The sequence below is a fragment of the Mus caroli genome, unplaced genomic scaffold, assembly GCF_978045245.1.
Source record: "Mus caroli unplaced genomic scaffold, Mus_caroli_1 scaffold_7, whole genome shotgun sequence".
NCBI classification, from domain to species: Eukaryota; Metazoa; Chordata; class Mammalia; order Rodentia; family Muridae; genus Mus; species Mus caroli.
In genome coordinates this window covers 44,068,767-44,083,212 of record NW_028227262.1, presented here as the reverse complement: position 1 = coordinate 44,083,212, position 14,446 = coordinate 44,068,767, and the positions used below count along the sequence as shown (strand labels likewise).

Genomic DNA, 14,446 nt, shown 5'->3' with positions numbered 1-14,446 from the left:
TTGCATTTATTTTATACTGCTTACCACTTAGCCTGTCATCCTACCTTCCCAAAAGAAAGACATGCTCTATGATTTTGTTACAAGGGCTGCATCATAGTGTTCTATTAATCCACCATCTATTAAGGTTGCCTATTTTGTGAACTTGGCATAACAATTATCATAAAAGATAGCTTATATTCTGCAAACAAAGAAAATGTTAGAATAATTTATCGTGCCACATTGCTTGACTTGACAGCAAGCAGGGTTTCCCCATCAAAACCATTATTTTAAATCGTAAACGTTTCACTTGGATTTATTTTTGATTTAAGTTGGTAGTAAATTACCCCATGAATGGCAAGCCTGAAAGGCAGTTGCAAAAATTACTGAAAATCTTCCCATCGCTACTGACCATAGATGTTTATTACACTGAAATAAAACAGTCGAGCCACCTGAAGAAAGTGAAATGGGATTTTTAATTTATCTGATACAGTTAATTAACTAGTCAATTAAAAACAAAAGGGCAATTAGCACTGAGCACATTGGTTCTGATGATGAACAAAGCAGCTGAAAATGTACCTTGATCTCTGGTAGGAAATTCGTTAATTTCAAACATGGTCTCTATAGATAGAGCAACATTAACATCCACTTGTGGCCCTGCTTTCACAACAGTGCTTTCTTGACAAACCCAAAGGGTACAAATGCGTCATGATTAGAGAGAGAAATTGGCTAATGTTTTGAAGAAACAGCCCTCCTTTGCCCATTCTGTTGCCTTAAACTTAGGGAGAGCAATAACCAATGCTATTTGGTGGGAGTTCCAGTATTGTATTTTTTTTCCCTACAACCACCTTGACAAAAAATATTTCAGGTAGTGCAATCGATATAAGAAGATATAAAGTTTATTTGACATGAAAAATCCCATATATCCACTTATCAGTGAGTACATGTTGTATGAGTTCCTTTGTGATTGTGTTACCTCACTCAGGATGATGCCATCCAGGTCCATCCATTTGGTTAGGAATTTCATAAATTCATTCTTTTTAGTAGCTGAGTAGTACTCCATTGTGTAAATGTACCACATTTTCTGTATCCATTCCTCTGTTGAGGGGCATCTGGGTTCTTTCCAGCTTCTGGCTATTATAAATAAGGCTGATATGAACATAGTGAAGCATGTGTCCTTCTTACCGGTTGGGACATCTTCTGGATATATGCCCAGGAGAGGAATTGCGGGATCCTCTGGTAGTACTATGTCCAATTTTCTGAGGAACCACCAGACTGATTTCCAGAGTGGTTGTACAAGCTTGCAATACAACATGTACTCACTGATAAGTGGATATTAGCCCAGAAACTTAGGATACCCAAGATATAAGATACAATTTGCTAAACGCATGAAACTCAAGAAGAAGGAAGACCAAAGTGTGGACACTTTGCCCCTTCTTAGAATTGGGAACAAAACACCCATGGATGGAGTTACAGAGACAAAATTTGGAGCTGTGACAAAAGGACGGACCATCTAGTGATTGCCATATCCAGGGATCCATCCCATAATCAGCTTCCAAATGCTGACACCATTGCATACACTAGCAAGATTTTGCTGAAAGGACCCAGATATAGCTGTCTCTTGTGAGACTATGCCGGGGCCTAGCAAAAAACAGAAGTGGATGCTCACAGTCAGCTATTGGATGGATCACAGGGCCCCCAATGGAGGAGCTAGAGAAAGTACCCAAGGAGCTAAAGGGAACTGCAACCCTATAGGTGGAACAACAATATGAACTAACCAGTACCCCGGAGCTCTTGACTCTAGCTGCATATGTATCAAAAGATGGCCTAGTTGGCCATCACTGCAAAGAGAGGCCCATTGGACTTGCAAACTTTATATGCCCCAGTACAGGGGAACGCCAGGGCCAAAAAGGGGAAGTGGGTGGGTAGGGAAGTGGTGGGGACTGGGTATGGGGGACTTTTGGGATAGCATTGGAAATGTAAATGAGGAAAATACCTAATAAAAATTAAAAAAAAAGAAAAATCCCATATATAGTAGATCCCATAATTCTCGATCATCCATTGATGAGTAGTCATCTCATCAATATTATCTAGAGAAATTAAATAGCATTATGTTAAGAGAGCTGAATAATTTCTTCTTTTTCGATGATGGCTGCCCATCTAAAAATGCAATAGTCTAGGTTACCTTTAGCATTCACTGTAGCTGGCTAAAAACAGTAATTACGTATGGTCAACAGTTTATGAGCTCCACTTAAAGGCTTATTCCAGACTGTGCAGACTGTGCACATAAACAGCCACCTTGGCACTTTAGTCAAGAAAAGATCCCTATATTTCTGAGAAAACAAACAAAAAGACAAACAAACAAAAAAAGAAGAACTAAAAAAAATCCTCTTATGAGAGATAAAGAGGGATACTTTCTTTCTAAATGTAATAACACTTATTATGTCCCATGCTTGCTGTGTATACCAATTTTCATGATAGTAGTAATATCACTGGATTCTCCAAGTCCTTACTATGTCAAGTAAATATTTGATGATCATATTTATTCCTGACAATTCACAGGCTGATTGTTGAGTTTTAGAGACAAAGGATAGATAGTTAATCTTTAAGGAAAACAAAAATGTAGCAACCCTGAGCCACCTAAAGAAGCTTTTAGGATTGTCTGGGGTAGGTCAAATTTGCACTGGGTGTGGTTCCTTCCTTTAACAATAATTTCCTAATTGTGTATTCATTTGGGGGTCAGAAGCAGGTCTAGAACACATGGTCAGAAGAGGTTATGTAAACGCAGAATTCAGATTCTGTAACTGCCAACATACAGTATTTTCCTTTTGGCCATCTATATAAATTTAGATAAATTCAGTTCTGTAATCTTGATACTGAGTGAACTCTTCCCTGCTTGAGGTATTATACAGCTCAGATTGCATTATCTCAGGCATCTGAAAAGAAGTTTCTCTAAGCTTCAAAGCCAAAAAAGGTCAGCCAGTAAATACTGTTAGCTTTGCAGCCAGGTCATATGGACTACTATCCCACTCTGGCACTATTGACATTGACCATAGATACATATACAGGCATACAGGGTTCAAGTGCACGTAAGTTCTTCAGCAGGAGACGGATTGTTGACCTGTGTTAGTTAGTTTAATGTGTATAAGGTAATTTACACATTGCTGTGACAAATGTGAGATAAATAGAACATAAGGATGGAAAGGTTTATTTTGGTTTACATAGTAAGAGAGCAAAGACATTGTGAGACATTTCTCAGGCAGCTGATCCACATCACATCCCCACATTTTATCAGTGTCTCAAGTAGCCAAGAGATTAAGTCTCACTCTTTGTTAATTTTCTCTTTTTGATGTGATCAAAGACCTCAGCCCAAGAATCAGTACCACTGATATTGATGGTAGATCTTCGCACCTCAAATAACCTAATGTTTAATTCCTCACAGACAGACCCAGAGGCTTGCCACTTCAATGATTCTAGATAATATTATCTTGACAATTGTTAATAATCTCCAGGAAGGTAATATAGTATAAATGAATGTACACACACATGTATATACACACACACACACATGCACACTATGAATTCAAATTTATGCACTATATAAATATTTATATGGTACCATGTGTATGCCCAGTGTACAAAATTCCATCAGTGACCAACATGATTGTCTTATCAGAAAATCATATATATTCATACTAAATTGGATATTTAAAAGGTTCAATCTACTACAAATTGTTTTGAGAAAGCTTTTCCACCAAAATTACATGTATATGAGAATTCTCAGAGATTTTTTTATTATAAGAAAGGGATTGTCATCCATACTCTTTTTTTTTTTTAAAGGGGTTTGAAACATTGAAAACTGACATTAAGAAATTCCGTGAGAGAAAAAGTGAACACACATGGTCTAGGGCCACAAAGTTCATCTTGTAATAATAGAACAATAACCTTAGCAGTCAGGTTATGAACCAAAGCACCTACTTCTTTGATCCAAAATACCATTTAAAAGATTGCATGGCCTATAACCCTCACCTGAAATAGGATGCTGGTGACACATTCATAAAACTTTTTAAAACTCTAGAAGTTGTTGTAAGTTAAGTTTGTATTGTAACCTTCCTTTTTTTACTGCTTTGACCTTAAGTAATCTCAAGGTCTTAGAAACATGTGATTGTCTTTCAGACCACTGACCAGCATACACAGTTAATGTTTCCACACTAGGTTCTGCGAGAAAATAAATACCAGAGTTTTGCTAGCCAGATAGTTTTTACTGAGCTAGAACATTTTTCTTGATCCTTGACCAATCTTAACTTTTACAAATGAAACTTTTCCAAAAAGGCAAAAGATGCAGAAATACTTAGTCTGGCTTCATAAATCAATAGCAAATAAAATGTCTTTTGGGTTTTGCCCTCATTACCATATGCTGATAAGCAATCAGATGAGAAAGGACAGTATTTACCATGAAATTATACACTGAATGTGAATCAAGCAGCTCTAGAAAAGGTATAAGAAATTTAAAGGTGATCTCTAGGTCAAATTCTTCAATTTTAGAAGCCCACAATTTTCAACAAAGAACACATATTTCACAATTAAACCAGCCAGTAATGGAATCCACTTTAGCCTTTTCAGCAGGTGCTAAGCTGTTCAAATGCCAATTACATGCCTAGCATATTCTCAGCGACAACTATGCTTTCTTTCTCACTCACCTATAAGTCATTATAGAAGTAGTACCTATAGAGTTTACCTCAGAGGTAAAGTATGTAAACCCTGCCCATATCATGGTGCCTTTGGTAAGTAACAGAATTCTCTACATTAGATGAAAATTGTTATAATTTAAAGGGAAATTATCATAATTTGAAGATGAAGAGTAAAGATACTACTGCAGTATATCAGTAGACATCATATATCACAAACAGGATTAAGCAAAATAATCTTGGCTCAAGCATTTTAAATTTCTATGTAGAACAAGCAGGGTTGGGTATGTCATGATTCTCTGATTTTAAGTATTACTGTAGATAGTTTGGATGGAAGGGCAAATTTCTATAATGTTGGAAGCATGAAAGGCAAGTCTGTGACTCACAGCAGCAAGGGCAAGATTATACTGAGGGCAAAGAAAACAGGAAGCTAAAACAACAGGAGGCAACATGCATAATCAATAAGCAGAAGATTCTAGATTCTGCTGTCATCATGGAAGTCATATACTGAAGGAGTTGTTGAGGAAAGAGGGAGCTGTTTGGGGGAGCTACTCACTTGGAGGAAGGTTCTGACAGTTAATTTTATATCCTTTATAACACACTTCAATATTAATGAGGGCAATGAACATTGCATAGTATTAGCAGAAATTCCTATAATTGGAAACTGTGTGCTGTTAGCAGCATCTTCAGACTACGTCATAGTAACACCTGTGAGAAACCGTTTTATATGAGATGAAGATATATGAGGGTTATTTTATTATTATTACTTTTAACTTTTTTATAATCTAGTCATTATCTGCCTTCCCACAGCTCCTCATCCCATTCTTCACTCCCTGTCTCCAAGTGGATGTCTCTTCCCCTGCCAGGTCTCTCCACTCATTGGGACCTCAAGTCTCTCAAGGGTTAGACCCCTCCTCTCCCACTGAGGCCAGATCTGGCAGTTCTTTGCTGCATATGTGTTGAGGGCCTCAGACTATCTCTTGTATACTGCCTGGTTGGTGGCTCAGTGTCTTTGAGATCTCAGGGGTCCAGGTTAGGTGAGATTGCTGGTCTTCCTATTTGAGTTTCAATGGTAGAAACATTATGCTTTGACTTTGACTCTTACTGATTTCAATGTCAAGGTGTGTACATTTCTCTTTAAAATGTACTGCAGCAAAGGTAATGGATTGCCAGAGCTAAGAGGCAGAGACAATACTGCTACAACTCTATAAACTGTGGGAACATAAGGAGTTGTGCTTCTCTAGAGACATCCACAGAGCTTTAATCATGAGAGAGGACGAGAGAGTCTGGTAGGAGAAATAATGAATATCCATGAAATAAGTGGACCATATAATTTATCTTGTAAACTTTGACTTTTGGGAGAAAGAAGTACTATTAATAATTCTGTCATGACATTTGAGAAGACAGATATTGTGCAAGGAAAACAGGGAAATATGTTTATGGTACTAGTGTGCAGATTTTAAGGAATATGTAGAGTCTGGGGAAAATTACACATAAATCAATGTGTTTATAATTAATGGATAGTGTATTGCAGCGATTAGGAAACAGATTGGTGTCATGGTCGTGGTCTGTAAGTAAAGCAGAAAGAAAGGGAAAATTCAAATTTTATATGATTTTGAATATCATTCCAAGGAATTTGGAAGTGAGAGAGAGAGAGAGTGATTGAAAGTTTCAGAATACTGTCAAAATAGGATAAATTCTTTGTTGTATTAAAGAAAAATGATGTTCCTATCCTAGGAGGTAGAAAAAGTGGTTTGAGGGAAAAGGTTTATATAGAGGTAAACTTTTCTTTGTCTTCAAATCTTCTACTGTATATTTAAAAAAAAATCATCCCTTTTGAGGTTATAAAAATAAATTTCAGTTCATCTAAATAATTATACGATTTCTCCTCCCCAACACTAGCTTTTGGAATAGCAGAGATTTGAATTAAATCATGGATAAATGCTCAAAAACAAAACCTACAGGTCTCTTATATTGAGTATTTAGTCCCTTTCCTTAGACCATTGTTCTATTGCACATTGTGCTAGACACTGTTCATGACTTTACAAACTCAGCCTATGCCTTGACACTGTTCCCTTTTCTTTAAGTTCTGCCATGTTTCTCCGAACAGACCTTTGCTCTTTCCTGAAAATCCAAATGCACCCTATATGCACATTCCACCTGGTGAGGCTCATGGGTGCTGATGCAATCACATTCTGTATCTGAGGATTGATGATCTCCTCCTCCTCCCCCCTCTCCGCTCAGTCCTCCCTCCCACAGGGCCCCCTCCCTACTCCTCCCTACCCTTTATCTCTGAGAAGCTTGAGGTACCCCTGGGTACCACCCACCATGACACCACAAGTCACTGTAAGTCTAGGTATGTCCTCACCCTCTGAAGTCAGACAAGGCAGCCCAGTTAGGGGGACAGGATTCACAGGCAAGCAACAGATTCAGAGACAGCCTCGATAGCAGTTGTTGGGGGACCCTCATGAAACTCAAGCTGCTCATCTGCTGCATATGTGCGGGGAGCCTAGGTCTAGCCCTTGTTTGTTCTTTGGTTGGTGGTTCTGTCACTGGTAGCCCCTAGGTGTCCAGGTCAATTCACTCTGTCTTCTTGTGGAGTTCCTAGCCCTCCCGGTTCCTCAAAATTTCCCCCAACTGTTTCACAAGACTTCCAGTGCTTTGACTAATGTTTTGCTGTGGGTTTCTTCATCTGTTTTAGTCAGAAGCTGGATGGAGCATCTCAGAGGACAGTTATACTTGGCTCCTGTCCACCAGCATAATAGAGTATCATTAATAGCATCAGGGATTGGATCTTGCCCATAGGATAAATCTCAAGTTTACCTGTATGGGTACATGAGGTTTTACCTGAAAATATGGCTGTGCCACATCTCCACAAAGTTTCCACAGAGGCCAGAAGAGGGCAGGACATTGGAGTTCCTGGAACTGGGATTATTATAGTGAGCTTCCATGTAGGATCTGGCCATTGAACTTGAGTCCTCTGGAACAGCACTCAGTGCTTTCAACACCTGAGCCATCTCTTCAAGACTATTTGTTGTTGTTGCCTGTTCATTTGTTTGTTGGTTGGGTTTTCAGGGTTTGTCGTTGTTGTTGTGCTATTTTATACAATGTCTCTGAAACTAAGATTTTAGATTCATTTAGGTATTCACATCTGAATATGTAAATGCATGTTCAAATATGTAAGAACAAATGAAATGTAAAGCATATCAGAGCACTTTCGAAATAATTATCAGCATCACCAACTCAGTGTTGTGTTTTTGAATTCAGCACTGTTTCTGTCAGTGATTTGTTTTCTCTTTTAAGATAAACATTGACACTTTGCTTTTATAAAGAAGAAGTATCTACACTTTAAAATTTATTATTAAATTTTATATATAGTATCCAGACACTTTCTAAAGTTATTTGAGCTCGAATATAGTTCTGCTACACTAAAAGTTTCATTTGGTGTCCAGTAGTTTTATCACAATGACCCAGGTGAGTTTATACTAAGGTTATTCTAATATTGTATGAGTTTATCAGTGTTTATAAACCTCTTATTAGATTTTTTTGTGAAGTAAATGGCATGCTAGCACCTTCTCTTGGTTTCATTTATCATGTAATAGCTAAAATGTCAAAATAAATTAGCGACAATTATGGTGTAACCTCTTGGGAAAAGCACATCTCCTATCTGCAAGATAATACCACTGTGAATGGAGTTCTTACAGAAATTTTACAATATTGGAATGAGATCTATTAACTTTAAGAAAGGTAATAATGAGTATGTTCTAAATAACTTTAATAAAACTCAAAAATCTGTGATTTCTCTGACGTGTGTGTGTGTGTGTGTGTGTGTGTGTGTTGGAACATAATTATTGAAAGTTAAAATTACAGACTTAACTGACTGTGAGCATCCACTTCTGCGTTTGCCAGGCCCTGGCATAGCCTCACAAGAGACTGCTATATCAGAGTCCTTTCAGCAAAATCTTGCTGGTATATGCAATGGTGTCAGCGTTTGGAGGCTGATTATGGGATGGATCTCCGGGTATGGCAGTCTCTAGATGGACCATCCTTTCGTCTCAGCTCCAAACTTTGTCTCTATAACAGCTGCATATGTAGCAGAAGATGGTCTACTCAGCCATCATTGGGAAGAGAGGCCCCTTGATCTTGCAAGCTTTATATGCCCCAGTACAGGGGAATTCCAGGGCTAAGAAGTGGGGGTGGGTGGGTAGGGGAGTGGGGGGGAGGAGGGTATGGGGGACTTTTGGAATAGCATTTGAAATGTAAATGAAGAAAATACCTAATTTAAAAAAAATTACAGACTTAAAATCCAATTAATAGAAAATTTAATCCACATGTTGTGCACTGAATTATGTATTAGTTTAATAAATCCAGATGTGAGCTGATATGTGAGAAACTGAGTAGTCATTTATGTGGCTACTAGTCTTAATAAATTTATTCTTAATAATAAATAAATTCTTATTTATTAACATATTCTTAATAAATGTAATCAATGCTCAATATTTGGGATACATATTACGATACTCAAGTTTGTCAATTTTGTTTCCTTCAGATAGATTGCTAACAAACTGACTAGAAGATACAATCTTCTTTCCTGCTGATTGCATGGGAGAAATTTTTGACCTTCGAACGTGGAGATGAGGTTGCTATGGAAACTGGTAATTCTGCTGCCACTCATAAACTCTTGTGCAGGTAAAGTGTTCTATTATTATGAGTTTAGATTGATAAATATATTAGCATTGTATATCTTCCTTGCGATGAAACAACTTTGAAAATGCACAGGCCATGTTATTTGAATGACCAAGTGGTGATGTCTTAGAGTAACCTTTACGTCAAATAGAAACTTTAATTCTTATAAATATGTAAAATAACACTTTTGCAACATTGTTAGTAAGTTTATTAATTTTCAAACATAGTATTTAGTAAGTGTGATTAGTGTTAATAAGTTCACTGTAGTAAATTTATTTATAATGTTCTCTTCATGTATCTAAATTGAAAAATTATATAATATGTTCATGTAAAACTGAGAAAAAATTCTTTGAATCCTTCTTTCCTTCAATAACCAAAAAAGGAGGTCAGACATGTTTTTTCACTCAATATAGGGCAATCATATCTGTACATTAGATTACTTTTCCTTGTAACAAAGTCATCTTAAGTAAAAGATTTTAAATCCCCTGAAATGTAAAATAGGCATACACTAGCACAATGGTTCTGTAGGATGTGATTTAAAACATGCTTTACTGTCCAATGCTTTGGATTTTGCCCTGATGCATGGTATTTCTGGTGAGCTATACTCATATGGGACCTAACTACTCCAGGACATGTGCAGCTGAGACAGCTATGCTTATTGGCTTTGGCCCATATAGTGTTTGATCTGTTTGTGAGTCACGAGTTTTTCACATGGTGGTTTCTCAAGATTTCAAAATAAAAATCTCAAAAACACAGCCTCATAAAACCAAGTCTTAAAATCCAGATAGAGTCTACTCTGTGTCATTCGTTGTGTGACTACAAGTTACTCAGTCAACCCAGAATTATCTGGTGTAGAATTATCTTCAAAATCTTGAAAAAGAGCTTTAGGAGACCTGAAATAACAAAGTCAAAAATAATAATAGCTGGTAAGTAGATAGCCACAATCTGTTCAAAGTAGCTAATTGTTCTGTTATTGTTGTTTAAGATTGATTATGTGTGTGAGTGTATTATTTTCCTGGTAACTGAGAAAGGCAAGTAAGGATATTAAACACCCTGGAACTGGAGTGATTGTGTAAGCCACTACTTTGGTATGAAGAACTGAACCCAGATCCTCCACAAGAATAGCAAGCACTCTTAACTGCTGAACCATCTCTCCAACCCAACATTGCAGGGAATTCTAGCTTTAAATGCCAATATTATCTACCTACATTATGGCATAGTCCTGTTACTGACTGCATCATCTGGCTATCAAAGAAAGCCTTGACTACCTTCCCACTGATTCTGCTTGCCCTTCCTTCTAAAATGACAACTACAATCTATATGTTACAAATTTGAAACCACTCAATAGCAACATCATAGTTACAAGGAAAACTAACCTATTTTCTAGCAATGAAATTACATGAAAAAGCTATGAGGATGATAAAATATCTGCAAATGAGCCTCAAGATTCGGAAAGCTTACAAAGGCATTCTCAGTTTTAACAAATCTATCATCTCTAAGTACAAAAGTCATATTTATTCAGTGATCACATTGTTTTGGCTTATGTCAGGTCTACTCTGCAAAAATGATTGAAGTTAAATAATAATGTGTTCTTTTATGTAATATATTAAAGGAAGACAGAGAAGTCACTAAAGTGGTCCCAAATTACCCATGTTCAAAGAACTGTATGCCTACTTTAAGTTTTAGCTTTCTGTCAAAATTCTACATTAACATTTTGCCCTTTAAATGTGTCTATTGAATTAACATAGGCTCTCTAAAAGACCTTTTGTGTTAAGTTAAAATAAAGCCATTGTTCTCAGAACACATATCAAATATGAGAAGTACTCTGTATCTTCTATTAACTTCTATTTATACAATTTGGATGTGATTCAACATGTCCTTTTGCCTCATCCGAAGGGAGAAATAATCATATGTCCTTGGTGCAGTTTCATCGTGAAAGAACAGATTGGATCTCTTTCTTTTTAAACCATGGCCATTTAAATAGGATAATCTCAGCTAAGCAATTGCCCCAGAGGTAAAGATGATGATAATGTTTTACATAAGAAAGCATTGATTTAAATCTGTTTGTTTTATTTGCGATTTCATGGTGTTCACTACATGTGGGAACTACTTTTGATTACAGAACTAGCTGATAATGGAGTTCTGTATCTTTGTATGGGCTCTCTTCCATACTTCCTTCATTTTTCTTCATTTTTAAAGTCTGTCAAAGTCTTTCACAACTGACTCTGCCTCATTTCCTACTTTTACTGTTGTAAACAACTAAAGTATATGTAGGTTAATTCCTTTATTTGCAAATTTAAAACAAAAATTGTTTGTGGTTGGTCACTTTAGTGTTTTTTGTTGTTTAACAAACTTCACAATATTTCTGACACCTTGACTACAAATACTGGAATTGTGTCTTTGCAATCACTTCTTGTAATATGCTTAACCAAATACCACAAGGGTTTCACAGGAGTGCAGCAATTCTTAGTAAACAGCATGGGCCACTCTCTGTGGGGCCTCTACATCAACTTCTGCCTGCAGATTTCGGTCCTGTTAGAGTTCCTATTTTGACTGTCTTTATGATGAACTGTGATATGGAAGAATATGAAAAGAAAAGCATTTCCACCTCAAATTGCTTTTGGCCATGGTGTTTTATCTTAGCATTAGTAACTTTATGAAGACCTTAAGTACTTCTGCTCAAAGTTTTAGTATTTCAACTTGAATATTTTAACAAAATTATGTTGTTGCAATGTACCCTTTTAAAATCCACTTGGCTCATAATCAAAAATTGTACATTTGTTCGCCATTTTTATTTGTTTGTTTTGCTCTGTGTTGAGTGATTTTATGTAAATCCTGTAGGCACATAGTGAGGACTAGTGAGATCCCTCGTTCAGTAAAGCTGTTTTCTTTGAAAGTGTGACGATGCACATTGGATTTCCTCAATCCATTTTTAAAATGCTGTTAGGATACTTTTGAATACCAGTGCAGAAAAAGTAGAGAGCCACATATCCCTTGAAGAAGTTGGTCAATGCATCAAGAATGACACATGGGTTTGAATTATATCTTTCATGCATGTGCACATTCATATTTCTCTCTCATACACTTCTCTCTCTTCTCTCGTTCTCTCTCTCTCTCTCTCTCTCTCTCTCTCTCTCTCTCTCTCTCTCTCTCTCTCTCTCTCTCTCTCTCTCTCTCCCTCCCGTCTTTCTCTCTCTCATATGAATGCCTATCTGGTCAGACCTAAAGAAGTACTGGCTTTTGAGTCTTAAACTTTGCTTTGCAGTAACAGACTGAAAATTCAAGACTATGTGCAACAAAATAGTCAGACTTAATAGCTGAATAGAACCAAAGGCCTGCTCAAGCAGTGTAAAAATGTTTATGTTATGCCTCAAGGCTAAGTTTGAAGCTGTTCCTAAAGTTATCAATTAATTTTGAGAAATTACAAGGTATCTTTCCTGCTGCTGTTTGTGTAAAATATATTTCCATCATTGTCCAAATGTTTACCAAATTAATGAATGTTTAATTAAGTCATATTATGACTAATACCAATAAAGAAATATCTAAATCCATCACCACTTTTATATAACTTACGTTATTTTAAGTATGTTAATCTAAAATCATTCTGTAGCAAACATAACTTCTAAATACTCAGAGTTAGCAACTTCTCAGGAAAATCATTTGGAAATATTTGTAATTTTTTGGACCTCACTGTGTATCAAATGAGCCTTTTATTGAATTGAGAGCAAGAGTAAATGAGCTTCTTAAGACAGAAAGCCACGGGAATGGAAATGTTCACTCCAACTAAGACTTCTTCACAGAAGCCTATGTATCAAACAGAAAATCCATGACAATTGGCAGGGGTAATAAACCTGCTGTACTCAAGGATCCCAGAAGCATATAATGGATAGTCCTTTGGGTGCAACTGTGATGAATACTGAGTATATTACAACCCACATTCTGACTATGGTCTGCTCAGATTTATTATTAGCAGAATTTCACCTCCAGGAACAAAACATTAGATAATACTTCTAAGCCAAGTGACATCTTTGCATTTTCTGATAAAGATGGCTCTAAGTAGAATGTGGAAAACACTATTTTTTTGTGCAATGGCCACAGATACATTGGCTGCAAGGATCTCAAACATTCTTCCCAAGTAATTGCTTCCTAAACCCTGAATGAAATGGTTTCTCCAGACTCACAGTGAGATAGGAAAGGCATTTCAGTTTGGTCAGCATTGAAAGACAATGGTTGTTATGCAGCCTGACATACCTCCTCCTCATCATCCTCTCCCTCCTCCTCCTCTACCACCTCCTTTTCCTCCTCCACCTCTTCCCTCTCTTTTCCTAACTCTGAGATAAGTAAGGTATTAACGCATCCCATGCTAGGTTCAGATTCAGCCAAGAATGATCTTTAACCTAGGATACTCCTTTCTCTTCCTAACCAGTGCTGGGACTAGAGGTTGACAGGAATTGTTAGTACAAATGTTTTTACTGTAGATGCTTTGTAGGACCAGTAATTGACCTCCGGACATTGCATGCTATACAGTCTCTAACATCATATGACATATTCATTTCAATGGTATTTATAAGTAACAATGCTATGACTTAAACATTACACTGATATTATTCAAAACAGAAGTTGATGAGTTTTTTCTCCCATTAAAACATTCTAGATATTTAAAATAAAGATTTAGCATGTCTAAAAAAAGCACCGAATAATTTTTGTTTCACATACTTCTCTCATCTGAAAACATACTTGGACAATACCCTGTTTATACAATAAGCTGATTCCAGCCTTTTATAATGTAAATTTGTATCATTCCAATAAATGAGCAAGGCTATAACAAGCTGAGTCTTTGGACTTGATAGTGACTTATCTGGAATGCTCTTCAGATGTTCTATAACTGGCTATTTCCATTACACCCATCTCAGATCTATCATGTCTTCAGTAAACTTCACACTGCTTGGAATTAACTACTTTACACATGTTGATGCTTTTTCATTATTTTTGTTTATATCTAGAGTAATATACATTCTGTATTAAAAATTGTCAGTATTAATTGTTACAGCTTCTCACTTTCATGACACAATACATGACAACCAAGATATACTTTT

The 14,446-nt window shown here is 36.6% G+C and overlaps 1 protein-coding gene across 3 annotated transcripts in view; it reads left to right on the top strand.

Annotated features, from left to right (window-relative positions):
• LOC110295968 (contactin-6) overlaps nt 1–14,446 on the top strand; it is a 370,702-nt gene that overhangs the window by 62,434 nt on the left and 293,822 nt on the right. For 2 of the 3 annotated variants that reach the window (XM_021164391.3, XM_085840204.1), the window contains exon 2: nt 9,214–9,353. In XM_021164391.3, the coding sequence (XP_021020050.1) occupies nt 9,299–9,353 (55 nt within the window). In that variant the 5' untranslated portion in view covers nt 9,214–9,298. The remainder of the gene's footprint in view (nt 1–9,213; nt 9,354–14,446) is intronic. The other variant, XM_021164390.3, reaches the window with a different exon arrangement.